Source organism: Myotis lucifugus, unplaced genomic scaffold (assembly GCF_000147115.1).
Source record: "Myotis lucifugus unplaced genomic scaffold, Myoluc2.0 scaffold_34, whole genome shotgun sequence".
In the NCBI taxonomy this organism is placed as follows: Eukaryota; Metazoa; Chordata; class Mammalia; order Chiroptera; family Vespertilionidae; genus Myotis; species Myotis lucifugus.
In genome coordinates, this window is record NW_005871082.1 from 1310901 (window position 1) to 1326518 (window position 15618).

Genomic DNA, 15618 nt, shown 5'->3' on the forward strand with positions numbered 1-15618 from the left:
AATTAATTTTTTACAAACAAAACAAATCATGAGAATGACTTGCTTTGGCATGATTCCATTCTTTCATGGATATTAATCCTAGGGCTCGAGAAATGAATGCCAGAAATATGCACTTAAAATATGGTTATAGTTTAATAAAATTTGTTTAAAAAAATAGACTCCATGACATTTATGGCATATGTATCTATCTATGTATTTAATATACCATTGATCTTTTAAAAGTCAGTTGCTTGACCCGTATTTTGCCTCTGATTACTTTTCTAAATTGCTAGTAATCTCCAAAAAACATTTAGAGATTTCCATACTTCAGAGATTTTTCTCCTTTATTAATCCCATATATCCCTAAATTTCACTCTGGGTAAAGGTTCTCTGGGGTGATCTGGATTTTGTCAAATATCTCCAGTAATAATAAAAGCCATGGATGAGCAACTAACTGGTACAGTTGCTTACTGGTTGGAAATCTTTTCTTGTAACTGATTTATCAGAGCTTGTACTTCCCTTGAAGTAATGAGCTCTTAATAACCTTGTTTGACTTCCATGAGAACATAGCCAGAGGTTGTGCTCTTTGTGTATTGGGATTGTGGTCCCTCTTTAACCCATTCAGTGCTGGGCTGGACCTCCCTGATCACGGGTGAGGGACTTTCCAGGAGAAGATGGTGGTGGAGAAGCAGAGGAGGGTGTGGCTGTCACTGAGCTAAGAAGAGGGCAATAGGGGACAGCAGAACATTGTTTCCTGTTGTCTATGCAGCTCTTGCAAGCAGGAGCTCATTTGGTGTGTTCAGTGTCATTCAGTTTTTATAGAAAAGAATACTGTATCTCAAATGAAAAAAAGTTGGATGGTTATCTCTGGATGGTGAGATTATAACTAATGTTTTTCTTTTCTGAATTTTCCAAAGTTTCTACAGTGACCATGTATTACTATTAAAAGTAATTTAAAAGAAAGAAACCTATTTTGCCTGGCATCTGGAGTCTCTTTGCCAAGGGACCTCAGCGTTAATAGATTTATCTCAGATCCTGCCTATGGCAGGAAGCAGTGTGGGAGTTCTCGTGAATGAGGCCCAGAACAGCTCAGCAAACGGAAGCCTGTCTTAGGCTGCAGAGCCAGCCTTTCTGCCCAGCAGCAGGAAGGCGGGCCTTAGTTTCTCTGCATGCTCTGGAGTGTGTGTGCCACCCCTCCCTCCACTCAAGAATTAAGAGAAGATTGCATTGCATTGCATTTGGAATTCTAACTTTGTCTTCTTTCTTTTTTCCTTCTCCTTCCCCTCTCCAACTCCCCCTTTCCCATCTTCTCTTTCCTCAAGGCCTCTCCCATCTCATGATGAGTGAACAAGGTAGGTGTGTTTTGCTTGTGGTGCTACAGCTGCCCCAATCGCTTGCCTTTGTGCCTTTGGCTGGTGGCTCGGACCCTCATCATCGCTGCAGGCCATTTGCTGCCTGCTCTTCCCATCCGGGCCAGGCTGGCAGCAGAGCCCCTTGTGGTGGGAGCACCTTTCCGGATGCATCCTGGTTTCCCACCCCCATCGTCTCCTTGGCTTTGCCATTCTGCACATTTGTCACCGGGGCGCTGGCCCTGCAGGGCTGCCTCTGAGAGGGAAGCATGAAACAAGGCATGACGGTGTCGGTAATGGGGGTGAATGAAGCTAATTTCAGAGCAGCAGAGCGGTTAACTTCCTCCTGCTCCTCCCCACGCCCCATGCTGGGGTTGGGGGAGAGGAGCTGGGCTTCTCCCAGAATTCCACCCTGAGTAAGGTTTGCTTTCTGCCTTCCCCTCCATCCCCACTGCCCTTTGTAATGACTTTCAGCCCCTCGTGGTGAAAGGCAGCCTTGGGGGTTGACTGTTTTCAGTTTTGTATAAAAGCAAAAACCACCAAGAGAACATGCTAATGTCCTCGTGGCAGGATTCTAACTCATTATACACCCTGAAGAAAACTGCATATAAAGATCTGTGAATTCAGCATCTGCAACCTAAAATATTCAAATATGCAGGGAATGAACTGTGCAGGAAATTCAGCTCAGCTAAGCACAGGGTGGGCTGTGAATGAAGCCTTTTTCTCCTAAATAAAAATTTTCCACATTATCAGCCTAAATCAGGATTTGAGAACTAAGCCTACTTAAAATTGTCTTTTCCTTTGCTGTTCAATTGCCACCATTGTGTTCCTTCTGAGACTTGGGATGATTGCAAGATTGGGCTACCTGCCTTGCCCTGACACGAAAAGGCTGTACTTTAATCTCTTTTCTGTCCCCTCCCCCCCACCTCAAATACACATGGGGCTCAGTGCCCATTTTGGAGGACCAAAGAAAAGGGGAAGGAAGGATACTTCCTTGTTCTGTTTTTCTTCATCTCTTGACAAAGGTGGGGCAGCACTGAAGGGCTTCTCTACCTTTCCTCCCACCCTTACTTCCTTACATTGGATCCATCAGATAGTGCTGCCACAAAGGGGAGTCTGATCAGATCAAGGAACCACCCAGGGCTGAGAAAAAATTTTTATGGTGTCCAGGAAGCTGCAGAGGTGGGCAGTGGAGGGCATCCTAAATGATAAGGCAGGTTGAGAAGGAAGCACACTTTCCCAATACAAGTGCATCCTCCAGACATGAGCAAGATCCATGATGTGGACTCCGGACTTTTCAATGAAGACACTGTCTGGTATAGAGCAGGTGTCAAAGAGCAGAGCTGGAGGGAGGAGGTCACGTGAATTTTCAGGTGTTACATGGAGCTCTGGAAGAGGATGGCATGAAGCCTCTCTATTCTTGTAGGTGACGTTACCTGCCTATAAGGCAAAGTTATCTACCAACAGCAGGTCACTATGAAATGGGTATGAGTGGGGGATTTACTGAAGTTGACCTAGTGGCCAGGCAGTTTGAGAAAGTTAAGCACAAATCTACCAAGTGGGTGGATCTGAGCTCTATGAATTGCTAGAATTCTCTGGCCCAATTTTGATAAGTTACACTAGAAAAAGTAGGCCCTCAGAGTCCTGATGAGAAGACCCCCTTTTATATTCTCTCACAGGTGATCCCAGTTGCCCTTTAGGGGTCCTCCCAGCTTTTATAGTGGCTTAGAGTCTGAGTGCATCTTATGGCTGATGCCATAGGATGGAATCTAGGCAGATGGGACAGGCTGGTGGGGACTTCTTTAACCTTAGTTAGGCTTGTTTCAGACCCACTAATGCAGCACAGGTATTTTGGAGGGCTAACTCCCAACGATGGTATGAAAAGCATGTGGAGAACTTCTATTGCAAACCTTGCCTGATTTCCATTCACTACTGAGCTTCTCTTGGGCACCCAGATTGATGTGTGCATGAGTAAAGAACTCAGGCACACCCCGGTGCACATAGTCGGGGGGTTAAGTCAGGTATCTTCTAGGAAAAGAGTCTTTAGGCAGTAAAATAGTGACAGACACGAATATTGTGAATTCCTCTTTAGAGAGGCTTTCACGAAAGGAAGCAGAATTCTTCTGGGGGGCAGTGCCTCTGAGATTTTAAGTTGCAATCTGGCAGTTTAATCTGCTTTTTAGAAGGTCCTTTAACTACTTTCCTCCTCCTCTAATTTCCCCCCCATTTCCCAGCCTCTCGTCTGTGCTCGCCCTGTGATGGTTAACTAAGAAACCAATTCTACTTCCCACCAATACTCCTTTCCTTGTCCTTGTCCTTATCCATTCAACATGAAAGAGATTTCTGGTTGGTACCCTTGGAATCTCCAGACTTTGTTTTTGATGTGCATAAATATGTGTGGAAATACTGACATATGTTGTGTGTGCACCCTCCATACATGTATGTTACACTCTTGATCCTCATGATCCTGTTAATGTTGGGAAAATACAGCAGAACTCAGCTTCTCTGAGACTTTCCCTGGCCAATTTTAGATTGGTTAAGTGTGTGCGATTTCACATACATGTGGCATGGGATTTCACATACATGTGGCTGTGCAGTGCTTGTGCATGAAAATGTGGTCCTGTTTCCAAGGATGGGACAAGGGATACTAATTGGAGAAAGCTTAAACATGCCACAGATGGAAGCAGGTCCCACTGTTATGGCTTGTTTAAGCATCACATTATGGATTTGTTTTGTGCTGCCTTCTCAGAATGTTGTTGTGCTGTTGCTGTTACTGTTGTGGGGTTTTGTTATGTGTGTTACATTTCTTTGTCTGTTTGCAGTGTCCTGATGTTTTACTCTCGCTGCTCTCTCTCTCTCTCTTGCCTCCTCCATGGTGGACACCATGCTTCCTCTACTTAATTGGACCTTCCACTTCATTTCTGTAGGTAGAAGTAAAGGTAGTGATCATTTTATTTTTATCATTATAATAATCAATCTGCCTTCTGAAATATTCATGTATCCAAGGGGAATTGTTGATTCTGATGAATACAGTCCAAATGATAACTTAGTGCTTTTAACAACTAAAAAACAAAACAAAAAAACACAAAGCCAGTGCTATCATTTCCCTTCCATGCACTTCATGTTGGATGTTTGGGGAAGGTTCCCAGTTGGCCCAATTCCTGTTAAATCCAGGAGACATATCTATTATGGTGTCCTGGTTCTCGAAGGAATGGGGGACTCTGAAAGTGGTTGTGCAGTGTGAGGAAGACATAGTCTACTTAATGCAGGATATTCTACGAATCCCTCCCAATAAACGTAATGGAGGGAACAGGGAGATGTGAAATGATGTACCATTGTTTCCATTACTGCTGAATTTGGGGATAACATCAGTGAGGGAACGATGCTACATAAGAAAGAGAAGAGGGTTGGTGAATAGCTTGAAATATTATCTAATGTAAAATCTGGGGATACTTATTTTTTGCCTGTATTTTGGGGAGTGGAAATTTTCTGATGGGGTGATGAGCTAAGATTGGTGGGACTGAGATTGTAGAAGAACACAGGAGAGGCAATGCATCGTAAGGAGAAAGAGATAATACTGGATTTGAACTCACAGAGCACACCGTTTGCAAGGTAGGCAGTGTGTGTGTGTTGTGTGTGTGTGTGTGTGTGTGTGTGTGTGTGATGGGGGAGAAAGGAGAGGCGCTGAGCAGGCGGCTGCCCTAATGCCCTGATGTGCCTTTCGGCACTTCCTACCTTGGGTAGCACAGCTCACTCATCCATTCCTAATCAAAGCTGTCAGAGACCTGAGCCCAGAGCACCTGGATCGCCAGCTCAAATTGGATTAGCTGTTCAGAAGAGAAAGGAGAAGTTAATTGATACATTATAAATATGTATCTGGATTGGTTCGCCCCTCTTCCTGCCTGACTCTGCAGCCCCCGTGTCTGCAAAGCTGGGTGCGCCTGCTTCCTGCCAAGATTGGCTGATAAGAGAAGTTGAAAATGTGAATTCTGGCGTGAGGATGTTGAAGAAAGAGGGGTTGACAGGTTATTGAGCATGCTGATTTGATGACTAGTCTGTGGACTTTTACCTCAGAAGCAGCTCAGTCCTTTCACTTTGGGTTAGTTGACTGACTGCTCCTTTTATGCGAGTCATGGCTGGGTTCATTCTCAGAAATCTGTCGTGGGGACCCTTGCCCCAACTTGAGCTTGGTACCTTTTGAAAGGAGGTGAGAAAGGGGGACGAGGAAGAGCAATAATAGTCGAAAGGGTACATCTGGCTGTAACCCCCACTTCTCTACTCTGCTCAACCCGAGGCTGCCAGGATGTCCTCATAGGCAAAGCCACCTCACTTGCCCAGGACTCAACCTTTCCGAAGCACATGGAGCTGTGGCACCTGCCCCTCCTCCCATGGCTTCTCTGAGACCACATGAGAGTCAGTCTCCCTTCCTCCTCCCCACACTCACTCCATCTCTCTCGTTTTATTTCTCTAATCACCTAAAGCATCCCATAAGATAGATGTGTTTCGTGGTTTTAGGCTTTGCACATGGGGATCTTATTTACTTTCTCTGGCTGCTGTTGCTGACCTTGATTATTTCCCATGTGCCATTCATTGTGTCTTGTGCTCAGGTGCCTTGTCACACTGAATCCTTACAACCATTTTATGAGGTAGGCTTTACGGATAAGTAGAACAAACTGGAGAGAGGTTAATAACTGAAGTCAGATGGCTAATAAAGTCAGATGGCTAATAAATGGAAAAGAAACCCAGAATCTGAGCCCCTAACCACACTATATGGCCTCTCTTGGACCCTTTAAGACCCAAGCCTCCTAGGTCCACCTGACTTTGTGCTTCTGTTATAAAGTACATATGCCAAGCTGCCTTGAAACAGAATTACTCATGTGTTTCAGTCACCCCCCACCTCCCTAAAGGACAGAGGCCGAGTCTTGGCCATCTGTCACCCACACCACCCTTAGATCAGTACTTTGTCCAGAGTTCTATACCAACCTCTGCCTCTTGCCGCTACCCTTATCACCCCAACCTACTGAGCAAAGGAGCCCCCAGGGTCATGGAGTGAGGCCAGATGTTCTGGCTCCAGTCCCCTCCTCCACCCAGGCCTCGCTTGGCTTGTGTGTACAAGTGACAGAGAGAAATGGTCACTGATTTCCCCAGAATGAAAGTGGAAAGGTCTTTGGATTTATTCTTAGCAGCTTGTCAGAGAAAAGAGTGCCTCAGATTCTGTCATTGTTTAAAGCTATCATGAAGCAGTAAACTTGCATTGGGAAGAATTGTGAAATTCACAGCATATTTAGGCTACAATGATAAGCACCACATTGACAAGACCATTGGGTTGCATTGAGCCAAAAACAAATGTGACTTTACCCAAAAGTGGCTGACCAAAGGAGTTATTCAACAGCCAGCCGTGGTCAGCTTTTTTTTTAATCTGATTTTTTTCAGCCTGTGTTTAAGTGTCTAGAGCAGCCGTGGGCAAACTACGGCCCGCAGGCCGGATCCGGCCCATTTGAAATGAATAAAACTAAAAAAACAAAGACCGTACCCTTTTATGTAATGATGTTTACTTTGAATTTATATTAGTTCACACAAACACTCCATCCATGCTTTTGTTCCGGCCCTCCGGTCCAGTTTAAGAACCCATTGTGGCCCTCGAGTCAAAAAGTTTGCCCACTCCTGGTCTAGAGTGTGCTTTGACCTCCCTGCCCCTTTTCTTGTTAATTTGGGGATTGCCCATTCTGGGTTGGGTTACCAAATAATTTCCCTTGAAACTGAACTTGGAGTAGGTGTTGAAGACTCAAATGTCTTCAGGGGCCTAATAGGTATCATCAAAGAGCAGATCCCATCCTAAGAAAAATCCTAGTGTAAGAGAAACAGTAGGGAATGGTGGGAACTGTGGCAAAGTGGAGAGCAGAAAGCTTGTCAAAGGCAACAGCCTCTACTCTGCTCCAGCTGATTGCTGCCATGCCAGAACGCATGCCCAATGTCACCAGGTCCTCAAGAGAAGCCCAGAATTGGATTTTAAAAATAAAAACATCAGCTCATAGCATTTTTCTGTCTCTATATGCATATATAAATACACACATACACACATGCACACACATGCACACACATGCGTGTGCACATACACACAAATGGTTTGGCCCATGAACCACAAGTTTTTGCCCTTTGGCTTGAGGAGAAGGGCGATGTAAAATATTCCTCCAAGATTTCTGGTGGAATGTCAATAGTGGGAGGTAGTCGCTGGGGCATGCTTGATTAATTTTCTCTTTGCTCATAGCAGTGGTCAGGACACCAGGGATCTGTTCTGTCTCTGCCATTAATGCCAAGGAACCTGATCCATGTGTTGGGTGAAAGTTTTGTAAAGAAAGGGAAGGTATGAGAATGTTGAGAATGACCAGCAAGAGAAGTAACTGACAATTGCCAAGAACTGGCATGATGTTTGAATAGTAAGGGTGGCTGGGGGCATTTAATTCCTTTTTCTTTTGCTCTACGAAACTCTCTATTTACTGGACTAGTTAGTGTTGAACCTGAGATCTACTTTAATCCTTCAGAATTTAGAAACCCCTTCTGATTTATTTATTGTAGTTTTCCCCATGTGGATTTGACCATTGGCTGTCCAATACTGAACTAGTCAACATTGGCCATATGGGAAAGAGATAATCAAGCTACATGAACTTGAACATGATTTCATGTAGATTGTATTTTGCTGGTAATGACATTTAAAAAGCTGATTTGAGGAGTTGACCCCCCTCTTGTCCCTGCTAGGACTTGAGAGCCCTGCAAATAAGTTACTGCTTTGATAGCCAACTGTTTATGCAAATTAGTAAATGCAATGCCAGTTACTAATTATGAAAATAAACTCATCTGTGCTCTATAAATATCCAATTATAATGAAATAGGGGCAATATTACATTTCCATCTCTTGCCTCATCTGTTTTTCACCCACCACTGATTTGTCCTCTTGACAATGAATAAATTCACTTTGTTTCTTAAAGAAGCCTGTTTTCCATGTTTTCCCCCCCTCCTTCTAATGTTTTGAAAGTCTGCAGGGGGAAAATAGATTTATTTTAAACATAAGTATAATTGCCCGATTTTATCAACTGTGTTTTTGACAGTGATGTTTCTAAAATGGTGCTTTAAAAATATGAAAAGTGTTCTTTCTCCTTTTCCTCGTTTAGAAATTTTTATTGGACACCAAAGACATGTTTTTTAGAACAGTTGTTTCTTAGAACATTTTTTAAAAAAATGTGTGAATGTGAAGAGTAGATTTATTAATAAAATGTACTATGGATCAATGGATGTTTCAATTAAATTCTAGTTGACAATATATAAAGGAAAACATTTCTCAGATTTCTAAGCACCATATTTATTTCCAATGCAATTATCATTTGGATTTATTGATTACACACAGAATATATATATATAACTTTTTTCTCAAGGGTGAATAGTGATCTCCTTGCACAGACTCTTACAGGAGCTATACTTTTCAACTGTAGATTTCTATGTACACATATAAATTTTGATAGCACCTACAGGTAAAGGATGTTTTGGATTAGATTGTATTATCCTTATGACACATCTCATTTATAAAGAATTGAAAACATTAGCATGATGGAAAAGTATTTAATAGGAGAACAAACCAAGTGTATTTCCTTATGTGCTGAGGCTTGTTTACACCATGGTCTGCTTCTCAGGTATGCAGGACGGTGGATGTGTATCTGGGTATAGGTACAGTTTGTCCAAATACATATTCATAGGTTTACACTGGTTGAGTATGTTTTCATGTGTGGCTTCCATCTGTAGTGTCCTGGAAATAATACATTCTGGGGTGATATGCATCTGAATTCAGCAGACCATCGGCTTTCACATTAGAAAGCAATGTTTACTCAGCATTGGACAAATATTGACAGAGAGCCAAGTGCTAGGTGTTCAGGACACAGGCTGACCAAGCAATGATGAACCGGCCTTCTAACACCTTGCTGACAGTTCATAGGAGTCTGGCAATGGCTTTCAAATAGCGCAACCACCTCTCCTTCTAAAGTCTCAGCTAAGTTCTGTTTTCAACGTATTAGTATGTATGCAGTTTTAAAATTAATTGTATTAATTTATTTTACAGAGAAACTATCAGGTAATAATTCAGTTAGTCAAATCACTCACCCTTTCAATTCTCAGAAAAGAGAATATGCTTTGTGTGTAAACATGCAGGGAAGTTTTCATTTATTTGTTCACTTATTTGTTTGTTTATTGAGGGCTAACACACACTGTGTAAAGCATATAAAATCCACACACATAAGCGGGCAGCTTAAAGATTTGTAACCTATATATACCCATGCATCCAGATTGAGGTATGCAGTGTACCCATCACCCCCATGAGGTTCTGCCATGTCCCTTTCTGTCATTTGTTTTTGATAAATACATTTATTCTCCCCACAAAGCAGTGTGTATCCATGTAGTAATCAGCAGGCAGATACCAGATCGGTTTCATTTTCAGCGATAGGATTAACTTCAAGGGAGACAGAAGCATTGTAGGGTCCATTGTGTGTGAACAGAGGCAAAAATTGTGCCCTTTGGTACGGTGTAGCTTGGTCCTGTTTTTGAAGATGTTCAGGTTTCCCTCTGCACAAAGAGAATACCTAATTGATATCATTGGGTTTCTCTCTCTCTCTTTTTTTTTCCTAAGGCATTTAGTGGCAAGTAGAACAGCAGAAGTAGAAAAGACCATATGCTTTGTAAAAAGCCAGACTAATAACACTTTCTGATGGACGTCTGATTTTAAAAGTGCCGCATCTTTCATTAAAATTTACATGCAAAGTAAGGGCAGGCGTGGTGACATGAAAGCTAATGCAACTTCCACATCTTGACATAATAACAATCACAAGAAACTGGAGATCCCAGATGGCAGCTTGGCCTTTGCCATCCTTTTAATAAGCTACTAAACTGCTAATTATTTCACTCTTTTGGGCAAGTTAATTTACTGTTGACTCTTAAAGAGATATTGCTCTTTTTCACCACACGCCATAAAAAACAGAGCCCTTTCACCTGGAGCTGTGACAAATGCTTCTGTGCAGGTTGGAAGCGTTCCAGCCGATTGTAACAATGACAGCAAGTATTGGGGTGGAACATGTTGCTTAGTAAACAGTGGTTTTTTTTGTGTGTGGATTTTTTTATATAGGAAAATTTAAAAAATTCATTTGGCTTCGGATCCTGTGTGTGTGTGTGTGTGTGTGTGTGTGTGTGTGTAAGAGCAATAGATCAATACAGGGAGAAGATTTGAAATTTGGAGCCTATTTAAGAGTGAAAGAACAGCTGCCTTTGAAATGGCTGCTAATTTGGACAATTAATGCTGTTTTGTGAGTGTGTTATTTTCTGTGATCGCGGTTACGAGGGATGATGGCGTGTAATAGCTCGTTTCCTAGGCTTTATGGTAATGTAGCATAGTAAAGACCCCAGGGCTGGAAGAGAACCAGGTCTCGTGTTGTGGAGCCCTTTTAGGTGAAAGCCTGCTTTTTCCTCCCTGTACTTTGACTTCCTCGGGATGATTTTATATTTTAGCACAGACACAGATGATTAAATGAGGGATGTACAAGTGGGCTTGGCTGCATCAGGAGTGGGTGTTGGGAAAAGAACCTTATTTGCAATGAGCTGACTGACAATCAAAATATTTACTTAAAGATAAGCTAATGACGCTGCCTTACAAATGACTGCAGATCCATTACTGAAATGAGAATCAATACTTTGTCTTGATACTATCCAAGAATAAACGAAAAACCTCAAGTACTAGAGTGTATGTGTGTGTGTATTACACTTCTCCCAGGACAAGATACAATGTGTATCAAACAACAAAGGTAGGAAAAGCTCTGGACCCATTTTCTTGAAATACTTAAACTGAACTTGGTGTTGCTACTGTGATCAGTTGCTCCTTGATGTTGCTGTTAATAGTTACTAAATGGCTTAAAACATGCATTGAAAAGCACATTCTCCAATTATTGGTGGTATCTCTGAACATGAAATCGATAATGTGAGTTTTGTAGTCCAGTGTCATATCTTGTGTGCTATGCAGTTGATGGGAGGACTGTGGAGCTCAAATACTAACCATTGGCTTATCATTCAAGTCTAGAGGAACTGGAGAGGTTTTTAATGTTATATTGCTTTAAAACTAATGTATCATCTGGTTTCAAAATGGCCCCAAGGAAAAATATAAATGAGGGTGAATTTAGAGAAGTTTGTCATCTTTCAGAAACTGATATTATATAGTGTGTTCAGCCAGATTGCCATCTTCTGAATGAATTTTGAGAAATGCTAATAATGTTTCAAGAAAAAACAAGTACTGGGAAAAGTAAGTCCTCAAAACACACGTTTAAAACAAATTAAACAGATTTTTAAACCATAGGATCGCTCAGAACCTTTGTTATGACAATGCAAATTATGAATCTCTATGGAAGAAAATGTAGTTGTCAAAGTTACCCACATTTATTTCACGTGAAGCACCCCCCCCTTTTTTTTTGTACTTTACATCTTGGATGAGAATAGCTGGAATTAAAACTAGTGATCAGTTGAGAGATTTTGGACAAGATAATTCTGAAATCTTCTCCAAGTCCAATATAAGTTGTAATGTCTGTAGAATTTGAAAGAGGCTTTTGGATTGCCTTCACTCAAGAATCCTTTTAATTACATTTTCTGTGTTGATTGGGAGTAGTTTTTTAGATGGGTTAGTTTCAATGGGGAAATTAGTGCTTCCTGGTAAAATGCGTAACACAGATGTTAAAAGAACTGCGGTTTTAAAGACACTAGTCTTGTTGAAACACTTCCAGTTTGTATTACCTAAGTACTTAAACGGATATCCCATAGAGTGTATGCAAGCAATGCTTGGGAAAATGGCCTGCGGAACTCTAGGAAGAGCTGATCTCAGCTGATCTCAGCTGAAGATGAGAAAAGCACTAGGAACTTTAAGTCTTATTTGCTTAGAATTTGGGAGCAGCCATTGTGATCACTCCTCCACTGTCTGCCTAAGGGCATTCATTCTATCGCTCTGGGAGTTTGGCTCTCACTGGCTTTTCTTCCGGACAGTGAACATGTAGGTGAAATAAATTCCTCCTGGAAAGAATTACTTGTGCTTTGTTTAGAAATCATTGGCTCAGCTGAGGATTTTGTGGGCTCTCTCTTTGCAAGGCCGAGGACTTTGTCCTATTTATGTGCTGTTCCTTCAGCATGAAGTGGTAGCCATTGATCCATCTGTAGTAGACCATTTGCTTGGGGCTATTAATCTGGTCTCTGGAGATGTAGTTTGCTGAGCCAGCCATACTCTCCCTCATTTTCCCAAGTGACCAATAACAGTCATTTACAAAGGCCTTGGGCAGAATTGTTATGGGTGAGGTTCCGAGTTCTAAAGGAATTGTTGCATGTGGCAATTGAGCCTGGAAAACCGGATATCCAGGTGTGAATTACTAGAATGCACGGTCAGAGTTGGGGAATAATTAGAGCGCTGAGATAAATGACAGAAGAGGTTGTTCAGGGTGCATGGTGGATGAAAGCACTGATATTAGTGCCTGACACTTACAAGCATTGTAACCTTGTTCAGCCTCATTATCCTAGTAAGTAAAATGGGAACAGTAATACTACCCACTTCGTAGGGCTACTGGGAGGAACCATTGAGACAACGTATATGAAAGGCTCTTGTTAGAACTTAGATTTACTATAAAGAAATGTTAGTTATTACCATAAATACATCTTGTCAATATTACCAGAGGTCTGGGAACTTTGAACAAAGTAACCCTTTTGCGTTTCCATGTCTTCTACCTGTAAAATGCCTACATGGTAGGTTTGTCTGGGCATTAATTGATATCATGCCGGTGAATGTGCTGTGCAAATTAAAATGGCACAATACGACACTAAGGAATATAAGGTCCGTAAAATCAGGGGCGACATCTGTGTTATTCACCATGGTATCTCCAGTGCCTATAACAGTGCCTGCCTCAGAGTGGAAATGGCTCAGTACATGCTTGTTGAATGGGCACTAGGACTCACTGAGCCAATAACTCTTAGTGGAGTTCAGTAACACTGACAGCCCGAGCCTCCCCGAAATCCCATTATACTTTGAGTAGAAAGGCTTTAGGCACCTCTATTGCAAGAGGGAACAATTGGCCTCTTCCTTCAGAGTCTCCCACAATAACCAAAAGTAATCCTGATAAAACCTGTTTGTTCTTTAGGTCTTTGATGGATGTCTTTGCTCTTTTTGTGTGCACAAAGAGCTCTGGGATTTCCTTATATTACTTGATGAAACTATATGAACCATGCAGATAACACAAATATTGAACTCAGAGTTCTGTTTTAAAAAGTGCTGATTTGCTTCCCCAAACCTCAGAAGTATATTAACTTAAGAGCTCAAAGAGAACTTAGAATTCCATTAGTCCAGGGTTGGGGAATGTCCAGCCCGTGGGCAGTCTAAGGCCTGCAAAATCATTTGGTCTGGCCCTGCCAAGGCATTAGGGGTGAGTTAATTCAATGTTTGACCAAATAGAGCAGGCTAATTTTTAAGTTGATAATTTTGTATGGCCCGAGAATGATGTTCTTCTGCCAGGTCCCCTTGGCAGAAGAAAGGTTCCCACCCCTGCTTTAGTCCCTCCCACAGTAACTTTGTGGATGACAAAACCCATGAGAGGGCATAAGTGCAGTGTTTATCGCTACACTGATAATTCGTAGGGATATTGGGGTTGGACCCAGACCTTCTAATGCTCTTTTCTTTCCCCTCCCACCAAGTTGCCTCAGTCATCTTCACGGGGAGAGTAGCATTTGTCACAGGCTGCTGAGATCATTATGGAAAGATTCTGGAAATATCAGAGTTCTGGAAATATCAGAGTTCAAGCATTTGAAACAAGGTTGTTTCTTAAATAACCTGACTGCCCCGAGAAACTGATCCAATCCCAGCTTTGAAATTGTCAGTCAGTTCCACTGACTTTCAGGATTGGATAATGCTCTGTATCACTTCTGGATTGCTGTCCCCTGCTTTGTCTTGGCTGAAGTAAGATGGGACACCTGTTGAAAAAGCTCTTACACCCAGTTTTTAAATTTTTACTGTCCCATGTTGACAGTTTATAAGAGGGGATGCCTGTGAAGAAATTCACTTGGGACTGATTTTCAAACTGTTGCTTAATAGTTTCTCCACTTCCTTTAAGAATAGTTTAGTAATTTTATTTACATTTTTTTTTACTATAAAGGAAAATTCATTTTTTTCCTCAAGTAAGAAATATTTGTCTGTAAGCTAATGTTTTCGTTTTCTTTCAAAAACAAATTTGTTCCTTCAGGGTTCACCATGGGTTGGTCTGATGGTTTAAATGTAGTGCCCTTTTATTAGGCACCTTTGGGGGATGTCGGTCTGCCATAAAATCAGTTCTTAAATTGTTACAAAATAGCCTTCCTTCAGACTGTTTTGATCACAAGGGCTCTCAAGTGTCAAAGTCATTTGGAGAACTGGATAGATAAATGCAGGGGCACTAAGCTTTTTTTCCAGGGTAGAATAAAATGTGTTTTCTACTGTGTGTTCAGCTTTGATCAGGATTTGTTAAAAGGAAAAAAAAAAGGAAAGGCAATGATATTAAATATTTACAAGAGCGATTTAGTTGTATTATCTTGTGCTCTGTATCTCTGTGTAATAGTGAAATCAGCTCCTATCGAAATAAATGCCATGAAACCAGTGGCTGTGTGAAGGTCACTGCCTAGGCAAGGTTAAAGTAATTTGTGTGAATAATGATTTTTGTCAACTTTCCAGATCCCTTCCTGTTTTTTTCGGCTTCCCTCCAAAAATAAAAGGAAAAAAAATACATTTGAGGATTCACAGGCTCACTCTCCTTGCATTCTTTACGCCCTTTCTGGCCAACTGGGTCCCTGGAAGCCTTTTATGCATTTTTGTTTCATCCATTTGGTGGATAGAGACAGGACTGCTCTCCCTGGAGGGGGACGGTTGCATTTCTGTTTCCTGGCTTTTCTGCCAGCCCTCGCTTGCAGTTTGTTTGGGGATGAGGACCAACACCTCTTCTTTCTTGGCAACGGTCTACCTTGTCTGAAAGGATTCTTCAATTTCTCTACCAGTTCCTCCTCTGCCTAAGGGAAATTTATTTTAAACTTTATTTTCTATGTCACTTTAAAGAAATATCTGAATGACTGCATGGCATTCTCCCCATTTTCATAAATGAGAAGACAAAAGTTCAAGGATATAAAACTAGTTACAGAACTGGTAGCACAACCAAGGTCAGCTTAGTTTTGCCTGCCCTCAAAGTCTGGACTGATTCTCCATGACATATCA

General features: G+C 41.7%; 1 protein-coding gene across 1 annotated transcript in view; it reads left to right on the top strand.

Moving 5' to 3' along the window:
• NRXN3 (neurexin 3) overlaps positions 1 to 15618 on the top strand; it is a 1457090-nt gene that overhangs the window by 47312 nt on the left and 1394160 nt on the right. The window contains exon 3 of the mRNA XM_023752494.1: positions 1302 to 1331. Coding sequence (XP_023608262.1) covers positions 1302 to 1331 — 30 coding nt within the window. The remainder of the gene's footprint in view (positions 1 to 1301; positions 1332 to 15618) is intronic.